The 19,561-nt window shown below is 37.1% G+C and overlaps 1 protein-coding gene across 16 annotated transcripts in view; it reads right to left on the reverse strand.

Annotated features, from left to right (window-relative positions):
* DMXL2 (Dmx like 2) overlaps positions 1–19,561 on the reverse strand; it is a 174,322-nt gene that overhangs the window by 113,107 nt on the left and 41,654 nt on the right. For 15 of the 16 annotated variants that reach the window (XR_010151664.1, XR_010151669.1, XR_010151668.1 and 12 more), the window contains exons 2-6: positions 14,812–14,937; positions 7,238–7,309; positions 3,847–3,925; positions 2,884–3,019; positions 2,141–2,207 (exon numbers count right to left, since the gene is read on the reverse strand). Coding sequence is in view for 7 of the 16 variants with exons in the window: in XM_009429128.5 (XP_009427403.4) it covers positions 2,141–2,207; positions 2,884–3,019; positions 3,847–3,925; positions 7,238–7,309; positions 14,812–14,937 (480 nt within the window). In the remaining 9 variants the exon portion in view is untranslated. The remainder of the gene's footprint in view (positions 1–2,140; positions 2,208–2,883; positions 3,020–3,846; positions 3,926–7,237; positions 7,310–14,811; positions 14,938–19,561) is intronic. The other variant, XM_054667536.2, reaches the window with a different exon arrangement.

Here is a 19,561-nt window from a genome sequence, read left to right on the forward strand (position 1 = left end):
GACATGAGTTTCAGATTTAACAGGTCCCCCAAATGTCGTAGTGTTAGTTGGATAGTGTGCTTTGGCTTTGATTCTGGGTGAGTGCAAGAGAGTAGTCTTCATACAATTTCTTCAAGTGTAGTCAGTGTCAGTGGTGGCTGTGAGTTACTCATTGGCTTAGGCTGTGGTTGGTAGCAGAGGCTGTAGTGAGGCTTTGCTGCAGACAGGGACACCAGACAGGCCAGTTCTGAGGCACCCGTGGTGGCAGAGGCAGGCCAGGCATGCAGGCCCTTGGGCTCCCAGGCAGCATACAAGGACGCCAGTAGTCACAGGTCCAGGAGGACCAGTCCTTGGGCCTACAGGCAGCTTGCTCAGGTGCCAGTGGTTATGGAAAACAGTATGGAGTTTTCTCAAAAAAACAAAACTAGAACTACCATACAGTTCATCAATCCCACTAATGAGTATTTATCCAAAAAAGAGGAAATCAGTGTATCAAAGGGATAGCTACACTCCCATGTTTACTGCAACACTATTCACAATAGCCTAGATATAGAATCAACCTACATGCCCATCAGTAAATGAAGGGATAAATGAAATGTGGTAAATATACACAGTAGAATACTATTTGGCTGTACAAAGGACAAAATCCTATAACTTGTAGTAACATAAATGGAACTAGAAGTCATTATGTTACGTGAAATAAGACAAGCACAGAAAGAAGAAATACCGTTATTTTCTCAATCTTATGTGGGAGCTAAAAAAGGAGATGAAGAGAAATTGGTTAATTGGTACAAATACACAGTTAGATAGATGGAATAAGTTCTAGTGTTCAATAGTACAGTAGGGTGGCAATGGTTAACAATAATATATTGTATATTTCAATTAACTAGAAGATTTGAAATGTTGCCAACACAAAAAGAGATAAACATTTGAGGTGATGGATATCCTAAATACTCTAATTTGACCATCATTACACATTACGCATGTATCAAAATATCACATGTATCCCATATATATATCAATTTAAAAGTTTATTGAGATATAATATCGAAGGTCAGTGATTTTTCAACCCAATTCTATGCCCGAGAAAATCAAGCATAGGAAAAAAATCTTTAAGACACGTAAGGCCTGAAAAAATGTTTTTTCCTATTCACCTTTCTTCAGGAACCTATTGGGGGATATCTCCATCAAAACAAGAAAAAAGGAAGATAAATGATGCTAAGAAACAGAAAATTTAACAAAGGAGAGAGGCAAAGAGAATTTCCCAAAGTTGGTAAAAGAAAATCCGAAAATGGTAGCTCTGCTATTTTAGACTGGTAGAGCAATTAAGCTGAATGAGAGCAAAGAGAACTCATGTTCCCAGAATACCTCCTATGTGGGATTATACTGAGAAAAGAGTCAAAGCAGTTCTAAGGATGAATTAGGTATATAGAAAAAAAGGCAAACCATAAAACAAAGCAATTATTATCTCCAAAGTAATTACTATTAAGAATAATCTGTACAATCTTAATAACATAAACAATAACTTCTGATTTACCCAAAATCATGAGATACCTACATCAGGAAGATAGGAGCAAGTGAAATGAATATGTGTATATATTAGATGTGAAGATGATGTTGGGGATATCAACCCCTCACCTTTATCAAGCTAAAGCCTCGGCTTCTACAGTGGGAAGGCAAAAAATAATATATATAACTCAGGGGGCTGGGCAGAATCAAGAAATGGGAGCACCTGCAAGTTACTGAAGGACATGGAAGGAAATAGCAAAATATTCAACTTGACAAATAATTGCCTCCTGGACACAGGAATTAGCGTTGGAATAATGAGGCAAGCAGTACATCTTTTCATTGTGAATCCAGTATTATTTTACTTTTTAAGTTATGTACATATGCTATTTTTAAACACAAAACTTAGTTTTTAAAAATGCAAATAAGCCAAGGTCAAATAAGAGTAATAAGAATACCCATTATTTCCCAAGTGCCTACAACCTGTGAGCAAAATACCAGGTCTTTTACAAACACCACTTTTATTCTTCAAGCCAGCTTTGCCAAGGAGGATTATCCCAGTTTTACAGATGAGAAAACTGAAAGTAAAAATAAATAAGGAACATTTTTAATTCTTTTATTTGTTTATTTTGTATGTTTTTGTTTGATCCTTTACCTTTCCAGCAGTAGCAAAATATTCACCATCAGGAGACCATTCCATCAAATGTACAGATACTGAGGTTCTAAAAAAGAGAGAGTTAGGCAATTAGCCCTTTTAAAATCTGGTGTACTGTATATAAAAATGGTCAAAATGAGATTTTTGTAACATCAAAGTCAGAATCCTCAGAATAAGACTGTTTTTGCTTCCCTAAAAATATAAATAAAATATTTCACCTCCATAAAAATGTAAATTAATTAAAACTAATCCAACATTCACTTTGGGAAAAGAAGAATGTAAGTAACATGAATACAATATATCTCCACCTACATGTCCCACCGACATCCTAAATATAACATGTTAAAAGCTGAGCTTATCATCATCCCTGACTAGTCTTCGTCACATAATCTATATGACTGTTAATAGTACATCTTCCACTTGAAAGAGTGGCTGGCAACTTTCACATCTTCCCCCTCCCCATCCTTACCTCAATCTATTAATGAGTAATTCCTATGTATCAACCCTGTCAACTCCTGTCCTGGGGCTATAACTATGAAAATACTTTCATCCTTTTTTTAAATGATTAACTGTAGCACAAATTAAAGAATGCTATTATATGGGTTTTGGTTAGAAAAAATCTACTTTCTAGGCATCTAAATGCAATGGTACCATCAAAAAATAAAGATCTTTGTGAAAGGAAACATATTTTCGGAAGCACTTGCTTTTAATTAATGAATATAACAATAGAAATAGACACTAACTTGCACTGCCAGACACACTTCCAATCATTTAAAACAGGAGGAATTGTATTATCAATTTCTTCCTCCTCTTCCAGAATATCATCTCCTGGAGGAGCCCACAACTGAATAGAATCAGTTGCTGTCAACAATCTATTATCTGAAAATTAAAGAATGTTATGATGAATATGCAAATATTATACAGGGAAATAAATGCACATGGGCTTCTGTTTAGATCTGTAAACTATTAATATTATGTGAAAAGTAAGCAATATCGCCAATGAAAAACACTTGGTATATATTTTTTTAAAGTCCCTTATAAGAAAAAAGAATCTTCTGGACAACAAAGATTCTTAAGGAAGATTTGAGAACAACGAAGTAAAGCTTACTGGCAAAGAGCTATTATTATCAAGCAAGTCAAAAAAACTAACAACAAATGTATTAATAGAATAACAAAGTCCCCAAAACTCTGATATATACCACATAAAATGTCCTCGAGATATAAGGCATAACTACAAATTAGTAAAATGTGGTTTTACACATGAAATATAAAAAGAATCCTTATTAATTGTGAATATAAAAAGGGACAACAGCTATTATCATTAGACGTTCCTAATTTTTCAAAATTAAAGATAGTAATTTCCTGATACAAATGATAAAATGAGGTGAAGTTTTTTTGGTCTCTGTTTTATTTCCAATGGTGTTTCTTAGCAAATACAACAAGAGTAAAGGGCAGTACACATTAACTAGGAAACAAATCATAACTGCTTCTTGAAATAAAACACACAAAGGCAGGGGAAAAAACAGAATAGTAAATTAAGCATTGCACAAAGCACTGTATACCAAGAAGGAAAAATTATATTCATCAACAAAAAGAAAATATAATACATTGATCATTTTCTTATTATGGGAGACTATATCACATTATTATCATACATTTAAAACAAATATTTAATTTAAATAATTTTAAATATAACTGCTAAATACCTTGAGGATCCCATGCTAAGTTGTATGTCACAGAACTCAAAAAAAACTGCCCAGTTTTAAGCCACTGGCACTTGAGTTGCTGAAATATGTAGACAAAAAGAAATAAGAAAAAAGAAAAAGATGTTTTTCAAATAATATCCCATAACACTACCATTTTATCATTTTCTTCAACTTAAGACTTTAAGATCTGGAACAAAGATGAAAATATTTCACTATTATTTTCATATACTGTTTTTAACGTAACTTTCATTGGTTCCACTACTATTTATTATACCATATGGAGCTCCTTGCCATGCCCAAACAAAGCAGGTTCTCTCAGGCTTTTTCTCATGCCTATAAATACCTTCTTATATTTAGGATATCCTATTCCTCACGTCTCCATCTGCAAACCCCTATCCTTCCACTAAGATTAGCTAACTCATCGTCTCTGCTATGAAGCCTTCTCTGACATCCTGGCAGCACCAATACCACTTTTACATTCTGCCATTATAACACTGATCACATGGAATTAGTATTTGTCTATACATCTGACTCTCCTCCCATTAAATTGCAACTCTTCAAGGGCAGAAACTATGTCATAATTTTGTTATCTTCAGCGTTTGTAATGGCTGGCACAAAGATGTTAAATGTTTACATATTTCTTTGTAGTACATAAATATAAAATGTCCTTTTGTGAGAGGACATTTGTGAAAAGCTTTGCAAAGCTATGTTACCTTAGGCAAGCTATATGTTAACTGCTTGGCAAATAATACTTTTTAAACGGTAATGCCATTTTGTGTTATAATATTTTAAGAATATTTAACAATTTTAAAATGTATACAAGGTTTCCTGACTACCTCAAGGCAGAATTTTAAAACATAGCTGCATCCCAACATTTTGGGAGGCCATGACAGGAGGATTGCTTACGGCCAGGAATTTGAAACCAGCCTGGGCAACATTGCAAGACCCCCATCTCTATAAAAACTTTAAAAATTAGCTGGGCATGGGAGCTCACCCCTGTAGACCCAGCTACTTTGGAGGCTGAGGCAGAAGGATCACTTTAGCCCATGAGTTTGAGGTTATAGTGAGCTATGATGATCACACCACTGTATTCCAGCCTGGGTCACAGAGCAAGACTCTATATCTAAAAAAAATGTGTGTGTGGGGTGTGTGTGTGTGTGTGTGTGTGTGTGTGTGTGTGTGCATCTGCAAACCCTGCACTTCATTATCCAAAAATTATTTGATATTTTATAATCAGAGAAAATGCTATTTTTAAACCCTACCACTGCTGACCAAACAACAATCACAACAGCATAACACTAAATACTGTTCAACAAATCTATTTTAGTGTAGTAATTAAATAATTCCTAAAATTATAGACATCCCTAATATTCTTTCCTTTAGTGTTCCTCAGAGTGCAATCTGTGGAGCAACTACCTTGAAGAAATTTGGGGAATGAGACCTGGAAACCTAAATGTTTAGTATGTGCTCTAGGTGACTCTTAAGTAGTCCAAAATTTGATATCCATTTCACAATACTATTATAGGGAAAGATTAATATTTTAATTTATACTGTTTTGGGGGAATGTAAAAAGATATATTCAAATACATATATTTAATGAAAAAATACCAAAACCATTTGTTTTAAGGCATTTCACTTAAAAATATACTTTAAAAATTACTTGTAAATATATACTCAGCATTCGGATTTAGCATTTGCAATTTTTATTATTTCTGAGTGATGGTAAAAATGTAATGCATGCAGGATGTTTTAAAGGGCTTAATTCTAACCACATTAGATGTTTTGAACATTAAGTAAGACAAATATAATATAGCACCCAGTATGAATCTGAATGGTTCACAATGTGGTATGCTTAACCATTTAGCTGAGCTGGTAAGTGAGCTTTTTAAACTCCTAACTTCTTCATTCAACCAACATTTAGGAATACCTACTATGTTCCAGATACTTTTTTTTTTTTTTTTTTTTGAGATGGAGTCTTGCTCTGACTCCCAAGCTGGAGTGCAATGGTGCAGTCCAGGCTCACTGCAACCTCCACCTCCTGGGTTCAAGCGATTCTCCTGCCTCAGCCTTCCTAGCAGCAGGGACTATAGGCACGTGCCACCACACCTGGATAATTTTTTTATTTTTAGTAGACACGGGGTTTCACCATGTTTGCCAGGCTGATCTCAAACCCCTGACCTCGTGTTCCACCCGCCTCGGCCTCCCAAAGTGTTGGGATTACAGGTGTGAGCCACCACACCTGGCTGTTTCAGATACTGTTCTAAGTACTGCAGACTCATCAGTGAAAAAAGCTTCCTACCCTTATGTACCTTTAGATAACATTCTACATAGTAAACAATAAATAAATAAATGCTGTAAAAAATTTTTTAAATAGCAAGATAAGTGGGGGTACAATTTTTTAAAGGGTGGTCAAGGTAAACCTCATTGACAAGGTATTAGTGAGCAAAGACCTAAAGGATCTATGGGAGCTATCCTTGGAGATAGCTGGAGGAATAACATTCCTGACAAAGAAAACAACCAACATAAAGGCTCAAAGAGGGAAGGTTAACTGAGAAACAGTAAAAATGCCAATGTGGCCAGAGTAGAACCAGAGAGGACAAGAACTTACGAGGTGAGCTCTGAGACATAGTAAGTGTGGTACTGAGTAGAAGGGAAGTTGTAGTCTACAAAAGGCTTTTGGCTTTTTATCTGAAAGAAATATGGAGCAGCTGGGCATGGTGGCTCATGCACATAATTCCAGCAATTTGGGAGGCTGAAGTGGGAGGATCACTTAGCCCCAGAGTTCAAGACCAGCCTGAGCAACACAGGGAAACTCCATCTCTACGAAAAATTTAAAAATTAGCTGGCCATGGTGGTACATGCCTGTAGTCGCAACTACTTGGGAGGTTGAGGTGGGAGGACCATTTGACAGGTTGAGGCTGCAGTGAGCAGTGACCATGCCACTGCACTCCAGCCTAGGGGATACAGTGAGACCCTGTCTCAAAACAAAAGAAAAAAGAGAGAGAAATATGGAACCATTACAAAGTTTTAAGCAGAGAAATGTCATGATCTCCTCTGTTGAGAACAGACACTGGGGTTGAAGGCAGCAGGAAACCAGATATCAGATAGAGATTAGTAATCCAGACAAGAAATAACAGTAGTTCAAACTAGGGTAGATCTCAGTTAACACAGTAAATGTCAATTTGCAATATTCTAGAGACTTGGGTTTCTAAAAGCACTAGGGATGTATCCGTAGTGAATGTAAGGATCCTAACATAAAGCACTAGACCAATTTTTCACTGATACTCTAGTCTATTTTCAGCACTAGCTCCTAAGGAGCTTTTTATTAACATCAATTGGATTCTAAAGTTAACTAGATTCTAAAAGTATTCTATTATTGGTTAATACTTACACAATTTCTTTTATGAGAATTTATGCCCAAGGGCTCAAATATACAAACAGCATTACCATATGAAGCTGCAATCTAAAAAAGAATAAATACAGCATTAATATCTAGAAAAGGGTAAAATAAAGATATCTTCCTTTTCATAATAATGTATAAACTAATTACATATAATCTCAATACAGTATTAATGGTTTATTTCCTTCCATAAATATACCTGGAAGTATACTGGAGTTAAGAGTCTCTCCTCTGTTATCAAAAAATTCAGCAGGCTTTATTTTACATATCAAATACAAGGTTGACCTATTCAAAGAAATCATATTTGGATGGACAGCTGCCAAGATGGCTGAATAGGAACAGCTCTGGTCTACAGCTCCCAACGAGATGGACACAGAAGGCAGGTGATTCCTGCATTTCCAACTGAGGTACCAGGTTCATCTCATTGGGACTGGCTGGACAGTGGGTACAGCCCACAGAGGTTGAGCTGAAGCAGGGTGGGGCGTCACCTCACATGGGAAGCACAAGGGGTCAGGGAATTTCCCTTTGCTAGCCCAGGGAAGCTGTGAGAGACGGTACCAGGAAGAATAGTACACTCTGGCCCAGATACTGCACTTTTCCCATGGTCTTCACAACCGGCAGAACAGGAAATTTTCTCCAGTGTCTGGCTCAGCGGGTCCCACCCCCACGGAGCCCAGCAAGCTAAGATCCACTGGCTTGAAATTCTCACTGCTATCGCAGCATCTGAGGTTGACCTGGGACACTCGAGCTTGGTGGGAGGAGGTGCATCCGCCATTGCTGAGGCTTGAGTAGATGGTTTTACCCTCACAGTGTAAACAAAGCTGCTGGGAAGTTTGAACTGGGCGGAGCCCACCACAGCTCCCTGAGACAGAGCACGTGGGGGAAGGGGCGGCTGCAGGCGCAGCTTCAGCAGACTTAAACGTCCCTGCCTGACAGCTCTAAAGAGAGCAGCAGTTCTCCCAGCACAGCATTCGAGCTCTGATACGGGACAGACTGCCTCCTCAAGTGGGTCCCTGACCCCCCCGTGTACCCAGACTGGGAGACACCTCACAGTAGTGGCCTACAGACACCGCATACAGGAGAGCTCTGCCTGGCATCTGGCGGGTGCCCTTCTGGGACAAAGCTCCCAGAGGTAGGAACAGGCAGCAATCTCTGTTGTTCCGCAGCCTCCGCTGGTGATACCCAGGCAAACAGGGTCTGGAGTGGACCTCCAGCAAACTCTAGCAGACCTGCAGCAGAGGGGCCTGACTGTTAGAAGGAAAACTAACAAACATAAAGGAATACTATCAACATCACCAACATTAAAGAAAAAAGGTAGATAAATCCATGAAGATGGGGAGAAACCAGTGCAAAAAGGCTGAAAATTCCCAAAACCAGAACACCTCTTCTCCTCCAAATGATCACAACTCCTCGCCAGAAGGGAACAAAACTGGATGGAGAACGACTTTGACAAACTGACAGAAGAAGGCTTCAGAAGGTGGGTAATAACAAACTCCTCCAAGCTAAAGAAGCATGTTCTAACACAGTGCAAGGAAGCTAAGAACCTTGAAAAAAGGTTAGACAAATTGCTAATGAGAATAATCAGCTTAGAGAGGAACATAAATGACCTGATGGAGCGGACAAACACAGCACGAGAACTTCATGAAACATACACAAGTTATCAATAGCTGAACTGATCAAGCGGAAGAAAAGATATCAGAGATTAAAGATAAACTCAATGAAATAAAGCAAGAGGACAAGATTAGAGAAAAAAGAGTGAAAACAAATGAACAAAGCCTTCAAGAAATATGGGACTATGTGAAAAGACAAAATCTATGTTTGATTGGTATACCTGAAAGTGACGGGGAGAATGGAACCAAGTTGGAAAACACTCTGCAGGATATTATCCAGGAGAGTTTCCCCAACCTAGAAAGACAGGCCAAAATTCAAATTCAGGAAATACAGAGAACACCACAAAGATATTCCTCGAGAAGAGCAACCCCAAGACACATAATCATCAGATTAACCAAGGTTGAAATGAAGGAAAAAATGTTAAGGGCAGCCAGAGAGAAAGGTCGGGTTACCCACAAAGGGAAGCCCATCAGATTAACAGCAGATCTCTTGGAAGAAACCCTACAAGCCAGAAGACAGTGGGGGCCAATATTCAACATTCTTAAAGAGAATTTTCAACCCAGAATTTCATATCCAGCCAAACTAAGCTTCTTAAGCAAAGGAGAAATAAAATCCTTTATAGACAAGCAAATGCTGAGAGATTTTGTCACCACCAGGCCTTCCTTCCTTAGTGAAGGAAGCACTAAACATGGAAAGGAACAACTAGAACCAGCCACTGCAAAAACATACCAAATTGTAAAGACCATCAATGCTATGAAGAAACTGCATCAATTAACAGGCGAAATAACCAGCTAGCATCATAATGACAGGATTAAATCCACACATCACAATATTAACCTTAAATGTAAACAGGCTAAATGCCCCAATTAAAAGACACAGACTGGCAAACTGGATAAAGAGTCAAGACCCATCAGTGTGCTGTATTCAGGAGACCCATCTCACATGCAGACACACATACAGGCTCAAAATAAAGGGATGGAGGAAGATTTACCAAGAAAATGGAAAGCAAAAAAAAGCAGGGGTTGCAATCATAGTCTCTGATAAAACAGACTTTAAATCAACAAAGATCAAAAGAGACAAAGAAGGCCATTACATAATGGTAAAGGGATCAATTCAACGAGAAGAGCTAACTATCCTAAATATATATGCACCCAATACAGGAGCACCCAGATTCATAAAGCAAGTTCTTAAAGACCTACAAAGAGACTTAGACTCCCACACAGTAATAGTGGGAGACTTTAACACTCCACTGTCAATAATAGACAGATCGACAAGACAGAAAATTAACAAGGATACCAGGGCTTGAACTTAGCTCTGCACCAAGCAGACGTAATAGACATCTACAGAACTCACCACACCAAATCAACAGAGTATACATTCTTCTCAGCACCATATCACACTTATTCTAAAATTGACCACATAATTGGAAGTAAAACACTCCTCAGCAAATGCAAAAGAATGGAAATCATAACAAATAGTCTCTCAGACCACGGCGCAATCATATTAGAACTCAGAATTAAGAAACTCACTCAAAACCTCACAACTACGTGGAAACTGAACAACCTGCTCCTGAATGACTACTGGGTAAATAACAAAATGAAGGCAGAAATAAAAGATGTTCTCTGAAACCAATGAGAACAAAGACACGACATACCAGAATCTCTGGGACACATTCAAAGCAGTGTGTAGAGGGAAATTTATAGCACTAAATGCCCACAAGAGAAAGCAGGAAAGATCTAAAATTGACACCCTAACATCACAATTAAAAGAACTAGAGAAGCAAGAGCAAACATATTCAAAAGCTAGCAGAAGGCAAGAAATAACTAAGATCAGAGCAGAACTGAAGGAGATGGAAACATGAAAAACTCTTCAAAAAATCAATGAATCCAGGAACTGGTTTTTTGAAAAGATTAACAAAATACATAGATCACTAGCCAGACTAATAAAGAAAAAAAGAGAAGAATCAAATAGACACAATAGAAAATGATAAAGGGGATATCACCAATGATCCCACAGAAACACAAACTACCATCAGAGAATACAATAAACACCCCTACACACATAAACTAGAAAATCTAGAAGAAATGGATAAATTCCTGGACACATACACCCTCCCAATACTAAACCAGGAAGAAGTTGAATCCCTGAATAGACCAATAAGAGGTTCTGAAATTGAGGCAATAATTAATAGCCTACCAACCAAAAAAAAGTCCAGGACCAGATGGATTCACAGCCGAATTCTACCAGAGGTACAAAAAGGAGCTGGTACCATTCCTTCTGAAACTATTCCAAACAATAAAAAAAGAGGGAATCCTCCCTAACTCATTTTATGAGGCCAGCATCATCCTGATACCAAAGCCTGGCAGAGACACAACCAAAAAAGAAAATTTTACACCAATATGGCTGATGAACATCAATGCAAAAATCCTCAATAAAATACTGGCAAACCAAATCCAGCAGCACATCAAAAAGCTTGTCCATCACCATCAAATCAGCTTCATCCCTGGGATGAGAGGCTGGTTCAACATACACAAATCAATAAATGTAATCCATCACATAAAAAGAACCAATGACAAAAACCACATGATTATCTCAATAGATGCAGAAAAGGCCTTTGACAAAATTCAACGGCCCTTCATGCTAAAAACTCTCAATAAACTAGGTAATGATGGAACGTATCTCAAAATAATAAGAGCTATTTATGACAAACCCACAGCCAATATCATACTAAATGGGCAAAAACTGGAAGCATTCCCTTTGCAAACCGGTACAAGACAAGGATGCCCTCTCTCAACACTCCTATTCAACACAGTATTGGAAGTTCTGGCCAGGGCAATCAGGCAAGAGAAAGAAATAAAGGGTATTCAATTAGGAAAAGAGGAAGTCAAATTATCTCTGTTTGCAGATGACATGATTGTATATTTAGAAAACCCCATTGTCTCAGCCCAAAATCTCCTTAAGCTGATAAGCAACAAACATATGAAAAAAAATGCTCGTCATCACTGGTCATTAGAGAAATGCAAATCAAAACCACAATGAGATACCATCTCACATCAGTTAGAATGGTGATCATTAAAAAGCCAGGAAACAACAGATGCTGGAGCGGATGTGGAGAAATAGGAACGCTTTTACACTGTTGGTGGGAGTGTAAATTAGTTCAACCATTTGTGTAAGACAGTGTGGCAATTCCTCAAGGATCTAGAACCAGAAATACCATTTGACCCACCAATCCCATTACTGGGTATATACCCAAAGTATTATAAATCATTCTACTATAAAGACACATGCACATGTATGTTTATTGTAGCACTGTTCACAACAGCAAAGACTTGGAACCAACCCAAATGCCCATCAATGATAGACTGGATAAAGAAAATGTGGCATATATACACCATGGAATACTACACAGCCATAAAAAAGGATGAGTTCATGTCCTTTGCAGGGACATGGAAGAAGCTGGAAACCATTATTCTCAGCAAACTAACACACAAACGGAAAACCAAACAATATGTTCTCACTCATCAGTGGGAGGTGAACAACGAGAACACATGGACACTGGGGAGAACATCACACACCGAGGCCTGTCAGGGGGTCGGGGGGCTAGGGGAGGGATAGCATTAGGAGAAATACCTAATGTAGATGATGGGTTGATGGGTGCAGCAAACCACCATGGCACGTGTATACCTATGTAACAAACCTACACGTTCTGCACGTGTGCCCCCGGAACTTAAAGTATAATAAAAAATATGTATATACATATGGGAAAAAATCATATTTTTCATAAGAATTTTATTTTTAATATAAAATAACTATTAAAAAATACATTTCAAAAGCATGCATCTTTGTCAGAAACTTTATAATCCAGTGAAAATAATATAAAATCTATGAGAAAAGCATCAACTAATAACAGGTCTTAAAAATATTTCAAATAAAATGGCCTAATTATACCATCAAACAGAAAATACCAATTGGGACACCATCTAGAGGAAGGAATACAAAAAACAGGCTAAGGAGAAGTCACGGAGCCATAAACTGCACCTGGGGGAAACAGCTGATGAAGACGTCTCCAGAGGACTGAAGCAAGAAATTTAGGGACCAGGAGGATTTTGTTCCAGGTCACATACCTGGTAAGAAAAGACATAAATCCCTCTGTTCCCAGAAACTACCACAGCCTGTTTTCCAATAATTTCTTGAAGGCTATTTCTAAGTTCACTCTCCTCTTGGTAAGATGGAATTAACTACAGGGAATAGACCAAAAACCGTCCTTTCTGACACCTCTGCACCCTGGTTAACCTTTAAAACTCAATTAGGTATATATTCTTTTAAGGCCTGCCAAAAATACCCCCTGTGATTTTAAGGCACTGTTTTACTAAAAAGTGATTTTAACTCTTACCCAACATCTAACATTCTTTCCAAGAAAAATCATAATCCACAACAGAAAGCTACTTCAAATAACACTTACGCAAAAAGTGTTGTGAATGATTCCATTCAACACGTCAATCAATGAATGAATGATTATAACAGACTAATACAAAGTCACCAATGTGAAAGTTATCACCACAAGGACTGGGGGATAAAAGGACTAAACGAAGATGTCAATAAAGACAACAAAGATATTATAATTTTGCCTTATTTACATTAAACCATCTCAAGAAAAGTAGAAACACAAGTTGCTCTGTTTCCCATGGTATGAATACAAATGTCTTATATACTTTTTTAAAAAGTTTTACTTCCAGAGAATGTGTGTTCATTGCGATTATCACCAGCACTTGAGTTATTTACTAAAATTCACCTCTGACAACTATCATACAACTTTAGGCAGGCTTAAGCTACCTTGCTTGGCCTAGAGAGAAGAGCAACAAAAAATTAAAGAGAGAAATCTGACACTCCCCGTGTTTTCTAAACTAAGTGTAAGCAATGCTTGAGGGTGGGGAGTACCTGGGGGGAAAAATTAGAAAAGCAAGAAACAAGTACCAGGAAACACCAGGAAATCCAGTGTTTCAATACTAGGTCAAATGTATCACTGAATTGTCAAGTACTGGTACATTTACACAAATATTAAGGCTTGATATGGGCAGTAGGATAGGGCAGGATAAATGGTATGATAAAGTAACCATAATTTAGCATTCAGTATAAATTTATATGATTACTATTTATCACCACGAATATTCTGATTTAACATATTCTTGATCAAATTTGTTACCCAATAAAGAACATTTTCTAGAACACTAAGATTGTTTAAACTGTTACAATGATTACAGGTAAAAACCTTATTTCTCTATTCTCGTAGAGACATTCAACTCGGCTACACAATACTGGCCTTACTGAATTGCTGGAGTATACAGCAAACATCCTATATTTACTTGACATGCAACCAAAATTTGATCTACATTATGTTTGAAAATTGGGGGAGAGGTACATATGATGAAATTTTAACTATTTCAAAATAAAACCTCTGTTTTAAAGCCTGAATGAACCATAAGACTCTTCACTCAACAAAAAATCTTTCATTATGTTAACAGACTTTACAAAGCACTTCCTATATGACAAGCATGATATTAGATATTAACAACTTGCAGAGTTTCTTAATAAAACTTTGATGTTATAGTATGAGTGATATAAGGGGTGCTAGGTAGAGAAGAAAAAAGTTTACTTCCCCTTACTGGCTTAATGGCTGCTAGAAGTATTAACTGGCAGAATATCAGTATGCACAGGATTGTAAGGCCTACAGATCTTTGAAGACAGTATACACACAGCTGTAGAACAATTATCAAATTATCAGTTTAATGGCACTTTACAATTTGTATAAACCTATCACTTTGCAACTTCTGCTAATAATCACCCAAGCAATACATAAGAAATTATACACAAGCTTTGCATAAAAGGATAAGAAGATTCTGAGATTATTAAACACATTTTTAAATGACATTCAGTAAAGAAATTAAATCCCTTACTCTTCCTTGTTGGTTAGAACACTCCACACAGCTGACTTGGATGTTTCCATGCTTAGCACCAGGAATGATCTGTACACATTCAAAGTCATTTGCCAAAATAACAATATCACAGCCTGATCCGTATGCCTTAAAAAAAAAAAAAAAAAAAGTTTTACAATACATAAGATATGTAACTTTTGAAATCTTATTACATACTATTTTATCTTAGATTTTATTGCCATTATAAAGTATACCTTGGGACATTTTACAAAATAGTTAATATAATAAGAATATCAATTTCTAAATAAGAACATTAAAAGTCACATTAAAAAATAAACTGATGACACTCCATGCATTATCATTCAACAACTGTTACTAATAGGAAAATGGTTCTTCCAGTTCTTAGAACAGCCACTGTTCCTGCAGGTCATAAGTCATTCTGTTTAGACTTTCTCTCCAAAGTTCATCTCAGTAAACCCTAAAGTATAAAAGCTCCATCTAAAAATACTAAGACATTGAAGACTGTAACTGTGTTCCCAGGCTTAAGAAATATCAAGATAGAAATCAGGCATGCATTTTCCAACACAATTCCACATGCCTTAAAGAGCTAGTTAAATAAACATGAACAACAAAAGCAGAATTACATGCACTAAGGCAATGGCTAAACTTAAATGCATCAACGACTCAAATGGATCCACAACGCAGCCTGCCTCCAACATCCACCATCCATCCCCAACATCATCAGGCCTGAGGGAGAAAGGAAACCAACCCAAAGTTGTTTTACCAAAGGTAAAAAAGTCAAATAAAATAGAAAATGAACGAATTTATATAGAATATTGGGCAAATACCACTATATGATCTTGAAAATAGACTACAACACAGAATTAAATTGTTGGGAAAATTCCCATGTCCAACTCTAATAAGTAAAACCACACATTTCTTCCTATTGCAACACTTCTTGCTGTATGCTATTCCTGTTTTGCAACTTTGTGAATTTTATGACCTAAGGGTCAGAGAGTTGGGACATGTTTCTTTTTCTTCCAAACTACTTATGATTAAATATTCAAAACAACCTAACAACCCAATTCTCAAAAGAAAAGCTCCATTAAAAGCAAGATAAACATAAAACTTATGAAATGTTATTTTTCCTCACTGTTTCCACACCCTTAAGCAGTGTGGTTACGACCTACAAAATAGAGATATCCAATAGCCAGGGCTGACATGTGATGACATCTGAATCACTGACCCATGCCCTGAAGGGATCCATATAAGGCTGCTAATGAAAGAGGGAAATGAAGATAAAGACCAGACAGGAAGACATTACTTCCACTAAAACTTCCAATGTTACCAAAATCCTGCCGTAACCACTATATAAAACATCTTCAACCCATGTGTTTATAAAAATCAAAAAGTTCACCAAAAGAAAAGCAAAGACAGAATTTCAAGCAAGAAAAATATGGAGAAAATCACTCACAGAAGGAAATGATCACTTACATTCTTACAGACAAGGCAGACTTGGTTATACCATGAATTCAGGAAAGCCAAACTGAAGGGGAATATTGAGTATATGCAGAAGAAATGTTTGGATCACCATGCTAATTTTTAAAGTATAGTAACAAAAATCATCTTACTCTTGAGGAACAATTTCAAAATTTCCAACGTGCCTTATATCATTATCTCAGAAAAGTGGATTCATGGAAAAAGCAGACTTTATCTAGTTTGAAATCACACACACAGTTTTCAGTTTTGGTTATGCCATGCTGTGCTATCTTAAGAAAGTTATTTAAGTTCCCTAAGCATTTCCTCATGGTAAAATGAAGCAAATAATACTTGTCTCTTAGGATACTTGTGAAAATTAAAATGGAAAATTTACACAGTCATTTAAGAAACAGAACAGTGCACCAAGTCTCGAGTCTGGGCTAGGGACTGAGAACACTAAAGTACAAGACATGGTCCCAGTTACTCTAATGGGGAGATGACTAGGTAAATTACTAATTACAACTAAATGACAAACTGCCATGACAGAGACAGTCATAAAATAGTAGAAGACAGAAGAAGTACTCAACAAGTGTTGGATCACTCTCTCTTTAATCTTTGCAACAAACCTGGAGGGTAGATATTATCACTGTATAAAGAAAAATTCAAGTTCATTAATTTGCCCAAGATTACAGTTACTAAATGCAAAGTGTTCAAACTCAGGTCCTTACAATTCTTACATTCTTTTCCCTACATTATATATCAAAAAGACATAAAATATTCCAGATAAATATTAGTACACTTTGTTTCTCTAAAGATGTGCCATCCCTAGCAACTAGTGCTACTTAAGATAAATTCACTCTTACGGCTCAGTCACTGAAAAGGCTTTTTACTCTTCCCTAGATAACCATAATTGCCTGATGTTTTCCAGAGAATGTGTACTATACTCCATTTTTCTGATCCGGCAATAGTTCAAATTGGATGCATCAAAATCACCTAGGAAACCTGTTAGAAACACAGACTGCTCAGCCCCACACCAGACTTTAAATTAAAATCTGCATGGATAAAATAATTTGGCAATATCTATCAAAATCTTAAGTACAATATACCTTTTGATCAAATATTCCCTATTTTATCCTATAAGTATATGTACAAAAGTTTGCCAAAATATATGTAGGACATTCAGAGCCTCAGTATTTATAGTAGCAAAAACTAAATATAATCATACCACTCATCAGTGAGGAGTAGTTAAATAAATTACTGAATTACACTGGAATACTACACAGCTACTAAAAGTTAAGAGGCTGGGTACAGTGGCTCATGCCTGTAATCCCAACACTTTGGAAGGCCAAGGCAGGAAGATCACTTGAGCCTAGGAGTTCGAGAATAGCCTGGGAAACACAGTGAGACTTCATCTCTACAGAACATCCAAAAATTAGTTGAGCGTGGTGTCACACGCCTGCAGTCCCAGCTACTCGGGAAGCTGAGGTGGGAGAATCACTTAAGCCCGGGAAGTCAAGGCTGAAGTGAGCTATGATTGCACCACTGCACTCCAGACTGGGTGACTAAGTGAGACCCTGTCTCAAGAAAAGGAAAAAAATGGAAAGTTTAAAGACCACTGGTTTAGAATGGTCTCAAACCCTACCAAACTAGTAATTCCCATCAAAATGGAACAACTTATGTCTGGTGCTAGTTTCCTGTTGAACCAGAGTTATGCAATGCCTACCATTTTATATAATAACCATGATTACTGCTAGAATGGAATCTCTTAAACTATTGCACACTAACAGCTTGAAAAAGTGCACAGGGGCATTTTCTAAAGAGTCTAATGCATAAATAATCCAAGTGTGGAAGAAAAAGGGACTCATATAATCAGTCAGTACTGAATCACATGCATTCTGTAATTGAGGGCCCATGAGATTTTAATGGTTTTAAGGCATGTTTAATGTCTGTCTGGTTCCCACTATACTGAATGGTTCATCAGAGCAAGGACCTTACCTTGTCCTTGTTTACCATTGTGGTCCCAACACCTAGCACATAAGCAGCTCTCAATAAATAGCTGTATAGTAAATAAATTATTAAAGTCTTCCTAACCGAATGTCTGGCTCCAGAAGTCTACGTACCTAGAAACTTAGTCAAAGAACTTGGAGTTGAAACACTGACACTGCCTTGTTGCTAATAATGTGGCCAACCTATCCTCATAAGCTTAAGAAAAGAGGGAGAGATCTTGACTGATTTTCCAGCTAACAGTATCAACAAATGTAGAAGATCTACTAGAAGAGAATCTACTAAAGCCTTCCTTATAATTCACCATTTACTGAATACGTACTATGATTAAGCTGTTTCGCTAGGGTCTTTACAAAAATTATCATTATCTTCACAGGCCTGCTTTTGAAGACAGAGAAACTGAGGCCCAGAAAGGGTAAGTAATTTGCCCTAGTTCACTGAATGAGGATTCATTTGCTTCACAGTAAAGTTCCTGCTCCTTCCACTGCATTGCCCTACCTCTATTCCATGAAGATCCTGTTGGTGCTAGAAGGAGTGTGTTCATTTTTGTACTCCCAATTAATTTACCACATCATGGAGCACAGAATAAGCATTCTGTAAAGACCAACAGTTTATACAAAATCTACAATTTACTCAAAAGATTCCCATTCTCTCAATTTTAGAGAGATCAAAAATGATTTTGTTCCATTCTTTTTCAGAATCTAGTTTTACCAGAGGAAGAATTTATAGTGCAGGAGGAAAACAGGGTATTCGTTAAGACTACAAGCAAATACTAAATTGACCCCAGAGAGTATGGATGTGGGCTCCTTTGTGTTAGATAAATGAAATACTTCTGACTAAGCTAAGTTAGTAAAGTTAGTAAACTAACCTCTTCACATGTGGGAAATAGGCCACAGGATTATTATAGGGAGGCAAGGAAAAGGACTGCAAGCCTTTCCTGGAGAAATGGAATCCCTTGACCGGATTATCCCTCCTTGGTTTCTTTGTAGAGCTGACCTGTGCCAGAGCACAATAAACGAGTGTACTGCTCTTCTAACAGTACTGACCTATAAAACACTTTATCTTGAAATCAAGGATATGGCTCAGCCCCTACACACAGAGAAGGCCCAAGAAAAGAGGAAGGGTCTTAGAAAAATTGCTTTCCTTCCATTCATGTGGGAGGATTTGTTTTATAAAAGGACTAAACTGTTTCTCTGATGATAAAGAATGATTAGCTGATATTAGTAATTCACAGCTCAGAGATAATTCTGTAGCATAAGCTGTTACATCCAAAAAAAACTTTAAAAAT

This window comes from Pan troglodytes, chromosome 16 (assembly GCF_028858775.2).
Source record: "Pan troglodytes isolate AG18354 chromosome 16, NHGRI_mPanTro3-v2.0_pri, whole genome shotgun sequence".
Lineage (NCBI taxonomy): Eukaryota > Metazoa > Chordata > Mammalia > Primates > Hominidae > Pan > Pan troglodytes.